This window comes from Rhinopithecus roxellana, chromosome 10 (assembly GCF_007565055.1).
Source record: "Rhinopithecus roxellana isolate Shanxi Qingling chromosome 10, ASM756505v1, whole genome shotgun sequence".
NCBI classification, from domain to species: domain Eukaryota; kingdom Metazoa; phylum Chordata; class Mammalia; order Primates; family Cercopithecidae; genus Rhinopithecus; species Rhinopithecus roxellana.
In genome coordinates this window covers 122,905,810-122,918,480 of record NC_044558.1, presented here as the reverse complement: position 1 = coordinate 122,918,480, position 12,671 = coordinate 122,905,810, and the positions used below count along the sequence as shown (strand labels likewise).

General features: G+C 45.2%; 1 protein-coding gene across 1 annotated transcript; it reads left to right on the top strand.

The window, feature by feature from the left end:
- The first annotated feature begins 2,067 nt into the window (after positions 1–2,067).
- GABARAPL1 (GABA type A receptor associated protein like 1) lies at positions 2,068–12,292 on the top strand. Its single transcript, XM_010371368.2, has 4 exons — positions 2,068–2,479; positions 7,296–7,374; positions 9,627–9,745; positions 10,953–12,292. The coding sequence occupies exons 1-4, from the start codon at positions 2,390–2,392 to the stop codon at positions 11,016–11,018; spliced, it is 354 nt and encodes a 117-aa protein (XP_010369670.1). The 5' UTR covers positions 2,068–2,389; the 3' UTR covers positions 11,019–12,292.
- The last annotated feature ends 379 nt before the right edge of the window (positions 12,293–12,671 follow it).

Here is a 12,671-nt window from a genome sequence, read left to right as displayed (position 1 = left end):
CCTTCCCTCCCTCCCTCCCTTCCTTCCTTTCTTTTTTTTTGTATTATTAGTACAGACGGGGTTTCACCACGTTGGCCAGGATGGTCTCTATCTCTTGACCTCGTGATTCATACACCTCGGCCTCCCAAAGTGCTGGGATTACAGACTGAGTCAACGCGCCCGAGCTATTTTTATTTACTTACTCTTTTTGAGACAGAGTCTTGCTCTATCTCCCAGGCTGGAGTGCAGTGGGCGATCTCAGCTCACTGCAGCCACTGCCTCCGGGGTTCAAGCGATTCTCCTGCCTCAGCCTCCACAGTAGCTGAGACTATAGGAGCGCACCACCATGCCTGGTTAATTTTTGTATTTTTTGTAGAGACAGGGTTTTGCCATGTTACCCAAGCTGGTCTTGAACTCCTGAACTCAAGTGATCCTCGGCCGGGGCCTCCCAAGGTGCTGGGAGAACAGACGTGAGCCACCGCGCCTGTCCCCCTGTGGGTGTTTTTAAAATTAGAGACACTGAGACCCCGACTGAAGAAGATAGGCCATGGGGCTGCTGTTGTCTAATATTTCTCAGAACTCACCCGGCTTGTATGGGCAACGCAGCCCCTTTTCTTTTTTTTTTTTTTTTTGAGACGGAGTCTTGCTCTGTCCCCCAGGCTGGAGTGCAGTGGCCGGATCTCAGCTCACTGCAAGCTCCGCCTCCCGGGTTTACGCCATTCTCCTGCCTCAGCCTCCCAAGTAGCTGGGACTACAGGCGCCCGCCACCTCGCCCGGCTAGTTTTTGTATTTTTTAGTAGAGACGGGGTTTCACCGTGTTCGCCAGGATGGTCTCGATCTCCTGACCTCGTGATCCGCCCGTCTCGGCCTCCCAAAGTGCTGGGATTACAGGCTTGAGCCACCGCGCCCGGCCAGCCCCTTTTCACTATTCTTTTTCTTTGCAATCTCCACGGTCCTCCCTGTCGCTGCCTACCGTACTGGTTGGAAGGTCTTTGTTCTTTGACTCTAGGTGGGGAAAGCCAGAACCAGGCTTCGCCGCACCTGCCGCAAGGCCCAATGTTCCACTAGCATTCCAGGCAGCGCTTTCTAGTCACGTGAGGGATACCTAACCACTGGAACTAAATAAGATGTGGGGGAACAACTGAGGTCATCATCTAAATTGCTTGATACTCTTTTCCAGAAGACAAGCCTCCTTTCTGAGTTAATGGCAGAAAGTGAATCATTTCTTTCTTTCTTTTTTTTCCTTTAAGACGGTGTTTCGCTCTTGTCGCCCAGGCTGGAGTGCGATGCCGCGATCTCGGCTCACCGCAACCTCCACCTCCCGGGTTAGAGCGATTCTCCTACCTCAGCCTCCAGAGTAGCTGGGATTACAGGCATGGGCCACCACGCCCAGCTAATCTTGTATTTTTAGTAGAGACGGGGTTTCTCCATGTTGGTCAGGCTGGTCTCGAACTCCTAACTTCAGGTGATCCCCCTGCCTCGGCCTCCCAAAGTGCTGGGATTACAGGCGTGAGCCACCGCGTCCGGCTAGAAAGTGAATCATTTCTATATTTGATTGTACGTGAAGCCCTCGGTAGTCCTGACTGACATCACGTCTCCTTTGGACCTTGATTACACTCGGTGTCCTTCATCTGACTCCTCTCTTCAGATTCCTGAGTCACGCTCTGTTTATGTTGCTGTTCAGGAGCGAACTGCGGCGCGGCCCAAACACTGTGACGCCAGCGCGGGAGGAGGGCCGCGGGAGGGGCAGCGGAAAGCGCACAGGGCACGGTGCAAGCACGGGACAGCTCTGCATTGGCCAAAGGGATCCCAGGAGGCCTGGGCCTCTTTTCCCCTGAGGCTGGATCCCAACCAGCAGGAAAAGGCTGGATTTTCGCCTTTTGTATTTGTTTTGGGGCCAAACCAAGAAAAACAGTGGAGGGGGAATAAAACATATTTAAAATTGTTTTTGTCTTAAAACTATCTTTCACAGTCACAAAATAAAACACAATTAGAATGTTTTGATGTTTGCAATGACATCGATTTTGAAAAATGTTAGCCTGAAAGGAAACGTAGTTAAGACAGCACTCGGCCTCCCCCTGCCCTCGGCGCCTGGCGCGCGGGGGGCGGGGCGGGGCGCGCGGGGTGACGTCACAGCCCGACGCGCCACCCGACTGTTTTTGTGCTCCCAGCTCTAGCGAGAAGTCGCCGGTATTTCTCCACCTGGCTCTCCTCTATCTCCAGGCAAGCTCACCCGAGATCCCCCCACACCGAACCCCCTCTGCACGCTCGGCCCAGCGCTGTTGCCCCGGGAGCGGACGTTTCTGTAGCTATTTGAGCACACCGTGACGTCGGCGGAGGGAGCGGGACAGGGCCAGCGGCGAAGGAGGCAGGCCCCGCGCGGGGAATCTCGGAAGCCCTGCGGTGCATCATGAAGTTCCAGTACAAGGAGGACCATCCCTTCGAGTATCGGAAAAAGGAAGGAGAAAAGATCCGGAAGAAATATCCGGACAGGGTCCCCGTGAGTGTAAAGGAGCGGGGGGATGGGAGGGGAAGGGCCCGCGGGGGCGGGGGCTGGGAGTCGAGATGGCTTCCCTGGGGCGCCCTGGCGGCTCTGGGGAAGGGAGGTTCCGATAATTAGTTAATCCTGAACGCCCTTCAGTGCCCGAGCCAATGGACGTCCAGACTGCGGAGCTTTTAAAACCACATATGCCTGGGGCCCGAACCCCACTTCAGGGCTGACGGCGTTTTTGGGGCCGCCCTGCCGTCTTCAGTGACTCAGCAACCCACACGGTCTCAGCAATACTGAAACCCTGTGTTGGGTTGAGGTGCACAAAATAGCGCCCCTGTGTGCGAGAGTGGTTAGATCAGGGCCATGGATTGACTGCCTTTTAGAACGCGGGGACGTTGTGCTGTGCGGTGAGGTTTGCGCAAACCCGGTCGATTTCTGCCTTGGCTGGTTCTCCTTTAGTGAAGTTGACTTTGGCTGTCATATCATCGGGCTTGGGAGGAAAAGGTTCAGAAGCGATTCGGTTCTTTTCTTGCATTACAGGGGGGTGGGGGAGCACAAGACAGTCCTGGCCTGGAAAACAAGGTCACGTTCTCTGCGCAACAGCCTTCTTGTCTCATCGTTCTAGGCTCCAGGAAATGTGTGGGGACAGCAAGCCTTCCCCGGTATTGATTTCTGATCACCTGGCACCTGCACGCGATAAGGCAGGACTGAGACGTTTTTTCTGTGTTTTGGACACCGGCTTAAGTAGTTAAAACTAGCGCAGGTAGTGAGTAGAAACAGAGAAGAAATATTAGGTATCTTTCAGCATCCGGGCGTTTTCCCCATTACCCCCCCCCCCCCCGCCCCTTGCCTGGTGTTTCTCTAATGTGGGCTGCGCAGCCGAATTGGAGGGCAGAATATGACTTTTAAGTGATAAAGGGACCAGCAGCTGTTGGATTTTGGAAATGGAGGAGCGGAGATTTTTTAAATTGTGCTCTTTATCTTCAGGTAGGAACATCAGTATTACATGTCACATCATGGTAAAATAATTGCTGTTATCTGATGTCTTTTCTTGACTCGCAGCCACTCTGGATTTCTTCTCTAATCCTTACCTAACGTTCGTGGTTTTATAGCTACCAGAAGCCAGCAGGGCCTTAGCCCAGCAGTAGAAACCTCTTCTACCCCTTTTCCTTAAAAAAACAAAAGTCATTAGGGCTCTTCCATTACCCAGGAATTACCAAAGGGTTTTCAGCTTATAGAGGGGTGAGCTAATCCCTTACTCGGTAAAGGATCCTGTACAAAATACTTTGCTGGTTTCTGGACCTTGGATACCTGAAAATTTTGCCCAGTTCTGGTGATACCAATCTTTCGAGCAATGATACTTAAAAAATAGAGTCAAGTTTTACTAATAGTTTACAGTAGCAGTGTAAGTACTCAGTCTGTAATCATTTGCTTAATCTTTACACGATTATAATCTCCGTTGTACAGAGGGCGTATTCAAAGCACAAAGAAATGCGGTAACTTCCTAAAGGTTTCACATTGCTGATCTGTGGTTGAGCCGGAATTCTAACCCTGTCTGACGGACTGTGGAGCTCTCGGAGACCTTAACCTCCATGCCATACTGTTTCTCAGTTTCTAATATAGTTGTATTAACCAGAATTAATGACGTGCTGTGGACTTCACACTGTTAAGTACTGGAAATAGGTAAATACTTAGGTGTATTCATTCTGAATATTTCAGTGCATTCTATTCTTTTCATGCTCATAGTTTGGTGTTAAATGTTTTACTCCTGTGATAATTTTTAAGCCATTAAGACTGTCATTCAGATTTCAACTTCCGTAGGGTTATGTTTTAACCAGTGGTGAGCTGCTCCCAAGGTGCTCAGTCTGTGACCTTCTTTCTAGTTATGACGCAGGTTCCTTGATTTGGTTCTAGTTCTGGGAATTCACTGCATCCTTGGGCAGAACTTTTAATCTTGCTGTGCTAGATAGAGTGCCTTGTTTACAGAAAAGAGGATTATAGTAGTGATTCCTAAAGCCCATTCCAGCTTGACCATTGGTGTTATTAAAGCAGTGGCGGATCCTGACTGCTCGCATAACCAGAGTTTAGCCCCACCGATATTTCTTCAGAGCTAACAGTTGAAAAGAAGAGGTGTGCTTGTGCCTTCAGAGAGGAGGGGTTGGTGGGATCTTGAAATTATCTTCAAAGATACAACATATCAAAAAGACTGCTAGAAACAGATTGTCTGTTTTAAAAATTCATAGCCCTACTGAGTATTAGTCACATTTTACAAATGAGGAAAACTGAGACCCAAAGAGGCAAAGCATCTAGCCCAGGGTCTACCATAGTGAGGAGTGAGTTGGGATTCCTGGAAATTTAACCTTGGTTCTGGGAAACCAATCCTTTAATAATTACCCCTCCCCCTTTTCTTCCTCTCCAAACCCCTGCCTTCCCTCCAGGTATTGCGGTCTGCTTTATCACTTTCTTTTTCTGTCTTCCTTTGTGGTTTTTATCTCTTAGTGCTAGGTCTCAGAGTTCCTTTGGGGCACAATGCTAGCCTCTTTCTGCCTTTTCCTTTTAATTCCTGGCTTACATTAGCCTATTTCAGTTTTTATTTTTAAATTTAAAATATGTTCATGTCCCTCTGGTCTTCCTGGTTCAGGATTTTTTCTACAAGAACACAAGTTTTTTTTTTTTTTTTTAACTAATTTTAATCTTTTCCTTTTAATTTAAAAGGTTCAACCCCCCCAAGTTAATTATGTTAGATAATTCTTTATAATTTATGAAGCATTTTCATGTAAACTTTTATTTATTACTCACATTCACATCATATTAATAGCATGACCTTGTTAAAGATGTGTTAGAAAGTTTTCAGGCTGGGCACGGTGGCTGACACCTGTAATCCCTGTACTTAGGGAGGCTGAGGCGGGTGGACCACTTGAGGTCAGGAGTTCGAAACCAGCCTGGCATCATGGTGAAACCCCATCACTACTAAAAAATACAAAAATTAGCCGGGCATGGTAGTATGCGCCTGTAATCCCTTCTACCTCCGAGGCTGAGGCAGGAGAATTGCTTGAACCCGGGAGGTGGAGGTTGCACTGCACTCCAGCTTGGGGGACAAATGTGACTCTCTACCTCAAAAAAAAAAAGTTACTGGAATGCTGAAGCTGAGAGAGGTTACGTGACCTGTTGAAGATCACACAACCACTAGAAGTACTTGTACAGTGTTTTTTTCCTGCAACTTCACTTTTTTTTCTGCATTTCCCGTATCTTCTAACTAAAATGACTATATTTTCTTTTTTTTTTTTGAAACCAAGTTTTGCTCTTGTTGCCCAGGCTGGAGTATAGTGGCCCGATCTTGGCTCACCGCAACCTCCGCCTCCCAGGTTCATGTGATTCTCCTGCCTCAGCCTTCCTGAGTAGCCGGGATTACAGGCATGTGGCACCACACCCTGCTAATTTTGTATTTTTAGTAGAGACGGGGTTTCTCCATGTTGGTCAGGCTGGTGTCGAACTCCTGACCTCAGGTGATCCGCCTGCCTTGGCCTCCCAAAGTGCTGGGATTGCAGGCGTGAGTCGTTGTGCCCGGCAGTGATTATATTTTCTAAACTAAAAGTCTAATAAAGCTCATGATTTTACAATAGATATTTTCTGTTTGGTAAGTTTTAGTGGATAAAAAAAATCTTTTAAATTTGTATATATCTAGTACAGAAATAAATGATTTTTATACAACTTGAACTATATATATATAGTTCAATATAATGTAGACAGAAATCCCTTAAAAGCCTAACAATCTAAAGCCTAAAGCTCATGATTTTACAATAGATATTTTCTGTTTGGGAAGTTTTAGTGTATAAAAAAACTTTTATATTTTTATAGATCTAGTACAAAAATACATGATCTTTATACAACTTGAAATATTATAGACATATATAATGTGGACATTGAAAATCCCTTAAAGTCCTAACATAATCATTATCTATTAATGGCTTGTTGTACTGACATCGTATTATAGGGTGTCATTGTCAGACGTGTTTTAACACTGTTTCTTTTCCATTTAATAGTGTTTGAACAATCTTTACAGTTCTTGGAAATTTTGACGAAGTATAAGATTCAAACCACATTATTGGTACCTTTAATAAATCATATTTATAAGAAATAATAACTTATAGGTGATCAGGATCGTATGAGAAAACCCAGTTTTCTTGATGCACTAATTAAATACCAGAAGGTGGCCAGGCACGGTGGCTCACATCTGTAATCCCAGCACTTTGGGAGGCCAAGGCTGGCAGATGACTTGAAGTCAGGAGTTCGAGACCAGCCTGCCCAACATGGTGAAACCACATCTCTATTAAAAATACAAATACTTAGCCAGGTGTGGTGGCGTGTGCCTGTAATCCCAGTTACTCAGGAGGCTGAGGCAGGAGAATTGCTTGAACCCGGGAGGAGGAGGTTGCAGTGAACTGAGATGGAGCCACTGTACTCCAGCCTTGGTGACAGCGAGACTTCATCTCAAAGATAAATAATAAATAAATAAATACCAGTAGGTATATGTCCTATAGTAGATCTTACAGATAACCTGTAATTACTTAAAATCAAAGTTCTTTTTACTTTTCATCATGTACAATCTCTAGTTTACTTTTATTTTAGTAATGCAGCTGTAACCTCACTAAGGAAGCCCATTTTTTTTTTGTATAATTTTATAAGGGGTGGGGGGATAAGAAATGAAACAGGTGTCCTAGACAGATTCATTTCCAGTAGTAACTAGGCAACTCTAGGGTGTGGAAGGAAAAATACTAGATTGCCTTCTGTAGTTTTCATTCCTACTCTCCTCCTCTCCTTCCAGGTGATTGTAGAGAAGGCTCCAAAAGCCAGGGTGCCTGATCTGGACAAGAGGAAGTACCTAGTGCCCTCTGACCTTACCGGTAATGCTCTTTGCCTCCCTTGACCCTTCCTCCCCTGGCAAAGCTTTCCAGATCCTTATTACATGCATGAGATTGTGAGAGTGAGAGGCAGTACATACTTGAAAGAAGTAAGCGGGATGCCCCAGAGTTATCTGATTAAAAAATGACTCAGGCTGGGTGCAGTGGCTCACGCCTGTAATCCCAGCACTTTGGGAGGCTGAAGCGGGCGGATCATGAGGTCAGGAGATCGAGACCATCCTGGCTAACACGGGGAAATCCGTCTCTCCTAAAAAAATACAAAAAATAAACTGGGCGTGGTGGTGGGTGCCTTGTAGTCCCAGCTACTTGGGAGGCTGAGGCAAGAGAATGGTGTGAACCCAGGAGGTGGAGCTTGCAGTGAGCCGAGATCGCGCCACTGCATTCCAGCCTGGGTGACAGTGAGACTCTGTCTCGAAAAAAAAAAAAAAAAGACTCAGTAGTTCTTTCCCATCACCATGTCTTGTTGGATTTTGACACAGCAAAGCATAAGGCATTGAAAGAAAGGATCAGAAGCCCATTATTTAAACCCCTTTTATTTTTATTTTATTTAATTAATTAATGTTTCAGTATTATTTTTTTTGAGACGGAGTTTCGCTCTTGTAGCCCCGGCGGGAGTGCAGTGGTATGATCTCAGTTCACTGCACCCTCCATCTCCTGGGTTCAAGCGATTCTTCTGCCTCAGCCTGCCAAGTAGCTGGGATTGCAGGCACCTGCCACCACACCTGGCTGATTGTTTTTTTTTTTGTATTTTTAGTGGAGACAGGGTTTCACCATGTTGGCCAGGCTGGTCTTGAACTACTGACCTCAGGTGATCCACCTGCCTTGGCCTCCCAAAGTGCTGGGCCTAAACCAATTTTAAAATTCAGCTTTGGCTGGGTATGGTGGCTCACACCTGTAATCCCAGCCCTTTGGGAGGCCAAGGCCGGTGGATCATTTGAAGTCAGGAGTTCAAGACCAGCCTGGCCAACATGGTGAAAACCCATCCCTACTAAAAATACAAAAAAATTAGCCAGACCTGGTGGCGGGCGCCTGTAATCCCAGCTGCTTGGGAGGCTGAGGCAGGAGAATCACTTGAGCCTGGGAGGCAGAGGTTGCTATGAGCTGAGATTGTGCCACTGCACTCCAGTCTCAGTGACAGAGTGAGACCCTGTCTCAAAAAAATAAAATTTAGCTTTGTGTCCGGACATGGGGCTCACGCCTGTAATCCCAACGCTTTGGGAGGTGGAAGTGGGCAGATCACCTGAGGTCAGGAGTTTGAGACCAGACTGGCCAACATGGTGAAACCCTGTCTTCATTAAAAATACAGAAATTAGCTGGATGTGGTGATGGGCGCCTGTAATCTCAGCTACTCAGGAGGCTGAGGCTGGAGAACTGCTTGAACCTTGGAGGCAGAGGTTGCAGTGAGCCGATATTGTGCCATTGCATTCCAGCCTGGGTGACACAGTGACACTCCGCCTCAAAAAAAAAATTCAGCTTTGTTAATTGTGATGTCAATTTGTTCCAAAAAGAAAACCAGTCTGGTTTCTTGAGAGGATTATGCTTTAGAGTTTCCTGATTACATCTTCTTAAGCTACATTTTTTTAAAATAAGTTTTGTAGATTTTTGTTTGGGATTATAAGACATATATTCAGTCTTCATCTTGAGCCTTAATGGAATACACACTGCATCCAGGAGACCCTGGAAAGATTTTGATGATTTGCTTCAGAGTTAACAGGTTTGAATATCAGCCATCTAGAAAATTTTCAGTGTTCTCAGGTAAAGGCAAAGCATTGAACCTTATTTAATGCCCCAACACTGAGTTGAGTGGCTGTGCTAAGATGATCAGAGTCCAGTGGACCCCTTTCATTGCTAAGCTTTTCTTAGGGTGGGTCTGGGGATGGAAAGTGTTTCAAGTCGGGTTTAGACAATGATGGGAATGTTTTGGTCTGGATGCACATGGTATTCCTTCAATGTAGTCCTCAGGCTTTGAGTGGATATGCTAACATGAGGTCTGAGATTGAGTAAGAGGGGAAAGGAGGAATAAAGTCCACTATGGCATGTCAGGGACTGTGCGGGCTTCTGAGTTTCCCTTTTTATTTTGAAAGCTTCAGGATAGTATTTGGCTCTTCTCAGGTGGTATATAAAACTGGTACTGACTCTTAAGGGGAAAAAATGCAATTGAATTTTTTTCCAGGACTTACCATTCTACTAATTCCTTGTTCCTTTCTTGTCTGCCTTTTTCTTCCATCATCCAGTTGGCCAGTTCTACTTCTTAATCCGGAAGAGAATCCACCTGAGACCTGAGGACGCCTTATTCTTCTTTGTCAACAACACTATCCCTCCCACCAGTGCTACCATGGGCCAACTGTATGAGGTAATGGTTCTAGCCACACAATACTGGATGCCATCCAGTGCAGTCTGGCATCCTCTAGCCCTTGTTCTAGTATATGTTGATAACACAACTGAGATGTGGGGCAGAAGGTGTTATTTATCCGGATCCTCTTACCCATGGCAGTGTAAGGCTCTGAGAGATTAGATACCACTTGTTTTTTAGGGATTAGGCACTCTACTAGATTTAATCCTTTTGAAATCTCTTCTCAGTCTTGTCTGACTATAGTGTTTAATGCGGGATTGTTATTGAAACAGCAGGAAGTGATTCCTGATAGCAAAAGTTCCAAAGCATCAGCCCATCGCAGTTCCTGCTATTCTTGTTGGTAGCCTGTAATTTGTAATGCATTCAAAATCCAGTTCATTATTTTACTCCCATTTAGCAACAGATTGAGAAAGCACATAATAGTAAAGCCAGCTTCTAACTCTGAGGCCAGCCTCCGCTACAGTCAGCTTCCTCTGTGAACTCTGAAGTTTTGACTTAAGACAACCACATTGATCTAAACAGGGGGAAGCCTCTTCTTAGAACAAAACTAAAACTGTGAAACAGATTCCACATTATCTGGGCACAAGGAATCAGATCAAATGAAATATAAAATTAAGGCAAAGTCTGTAAATGGGTTCGTTTGTCTTAACAGATAAACTGAGGAGGAATAACTTTTATGTGATTTGGTTTAATTGGAAGTGTCAGAATCTGGAGAAACTATAGTAAAGGACTTTATTATTACTAAAAACATAACCTAGGATTGTAACTATTATTTTTTGCAGTATTTTGCATAAGACGCTTCCTTCTCATTGTGCGCTCTTAATGGATTACATAAATTTATAATAATCCTGAATCTAACTTTTATTGCATAGCATATATTCCCTGTTAGTATCTGCCCCTTATATATCCCATCTGTGCTATCTATGTTCCCCTTGCTAGGACTGAGCTCTTTAAGAGTGAGTACTGTGCCCCAGTCATCTTCATATCCCTGATACCTATGTGTAATATGTTTTCAATGAAGGATTTTTGTTTGTGAACTCAGAGCTCAAAGTGTAATTCCAACCACTTCTCCTTATTCTTTGCTCTTCTTTTAAATGGGGACGAACGATACCTTCCATAGCTGCTTTACAAGGTTGTGTGAGGCTTAGCATCTTAGAGCTAACGAATGAATATGTTTTCTAAACTTTTGTCTTATCTCTTCCCCTAGGACAATCATGAGGAAGACTATTTTCTGTATGTGGCCTACAGTGATGAGAGTGTCTATGGGAAATGAGTGGTTGGAAGCCCAGCAGATGGGAGCACCTGGACTTGGGGGTAGGGGAGGGGTGTGTGTGTGACTTGGGGAAAGAGGGTGACTCCCACCGTGAGGAGACAGAAGGTGAAGACATCTAGAAACATTACACCGCACACACCGTCATCATATTTTCACATGCTCAATTGATATTTTTTGCTGCTTCCTCGGCCCAGGGAGAAAGCATGTCAGGACAGAGCTGTTGGATTGGCTTTGGTAGAGGAATACGGATGATGTAATTTTACAGCATTCCTGAGATTTAATTTTTGTGCAGTTTCATAGAAGGGTCAGGAGGTGGACAAGTTGGGGCCAGAGATGATGGTAGTCCAGCAGCAACTCCCTGTGCTCCCTTCTCTTTGGGCAGAGATTCTATTTTTGACATTTGCACAAGACAGGTAGGGAAAGGGGACTTGTGGTGGTGGACCATACCTGGGGACCAAAAGAGACCCACTGTAATTGATGCATTGTGGCCCCTGTTCTTTCCTGTCTCACACTTCTTTTCTCCCATCCCAGTTGCAATCTCACTCAAACATCACAGTGCCACCCCAGGGGTGGCAGTAGACCACAACCCAGAAATTTAGACAGCGATCTCTTACCTTTGGAAAATAGGGGTTAGACATAAAGGTGGTTATGATTAAGAAGATCGTTTTGTTATTAAATAGCATTAAACTGGAATTGACAAGAGTGTTGAGCATCTCTGTCTAACCTGTTCTTTCTCTCTGGTGCCCCTTATCTCACCCCTACCTTGAAATTTAAGTCTCAGGCATTTCCAGTTGTAGACTAAAACCACTCTTAGCATCTCCTCTAGTATTTTCCATGTATCAGGACAGAGATGTCTTATGTAGGGAGGGAGCAAGTATGAAGTAAGGTAATTATATACACCTCTCATTCAGGATTCTTGCTCCCATGCTGCTGTCCCTTCAGGCTCACACGCACAGGAATGCTATGTGATGGCCAGCTGCTTCCCTCCTTGGTTTTCATCCACTGCAGCTGCTAGTTAGAAAGGTTTGGAGGGATGACTTTTAGTAAATCATGGGGATTTTATTGATTTATTTTCACTTTTGGGGTTTTGTGGGGTGGGAGTGGGGAGCAGGAATTGCACTCAGACATGACATTTCAATTCATCTCTGCTAATGAAAAGGGTCCTTCCTCTTGGGGGAAATCTGTGTGTCAGTTCTGTCAGCTGCAAGTTCTTGTATAATGAAGTCAATGCCATCAGGCCAAGGAAATAAAATAATTGCTTACCTTAAAAATCCCGAGTTCAGCAATGTTGTCTTTATTTTGTATGTATTAGAATAGATGATATGTGGACTCTGAACAAAAGAACTAAGTGGGGAAAGCTGTTTGTGACGAATGTTCACATATGGTCAGACCCATATATGTTTACTCAGGTCTTTAGTGAGCAGGAGTTGCTGTTCAAGGGTGAATGTTACGCTGGGGCAGTGTGCCTGCTGCGTTGGAGGTGTGTGTGTATGTGTGTGTGATTTTCTCCTCCAAAGATAAGTGCATTGTCACTGTTCTATGTGTTTCTGAAAGCTGAAGGTGGAAGACTGCCTACGTAGAGTGTAAGGGGTGGGCTGTGCTAATTACAAATGCAGATGTCTAGGCCATCACCCAGATTTAGCTGACTCAGAA

Excerpts from the sequence above, each read along its gene's own strand:
- GABARAPL1 (XM_010371368.2), top strand. The coding sequence starts at position 2,390 with ATGAAGTTCCAGTACAAGGAGGACCATCCCTTCGAGTATCGGAAAAAG. Across the intron at positions 7,375-9,626 it reads AGTGCCCTCTGACCTTACCG|TTGGCCAGTTCTACTTCTTA; the intron begins GTAATGCTCTTT and ends TCCATCATCCAG. Across the intron at positions 9,746-10,952 it reads CCATGGGCCAACTGTATGAG|GACAATCATGAGGAAGACTA; the intron begins GTAATGGTTCTA and ends CTCTTCCCCTAG.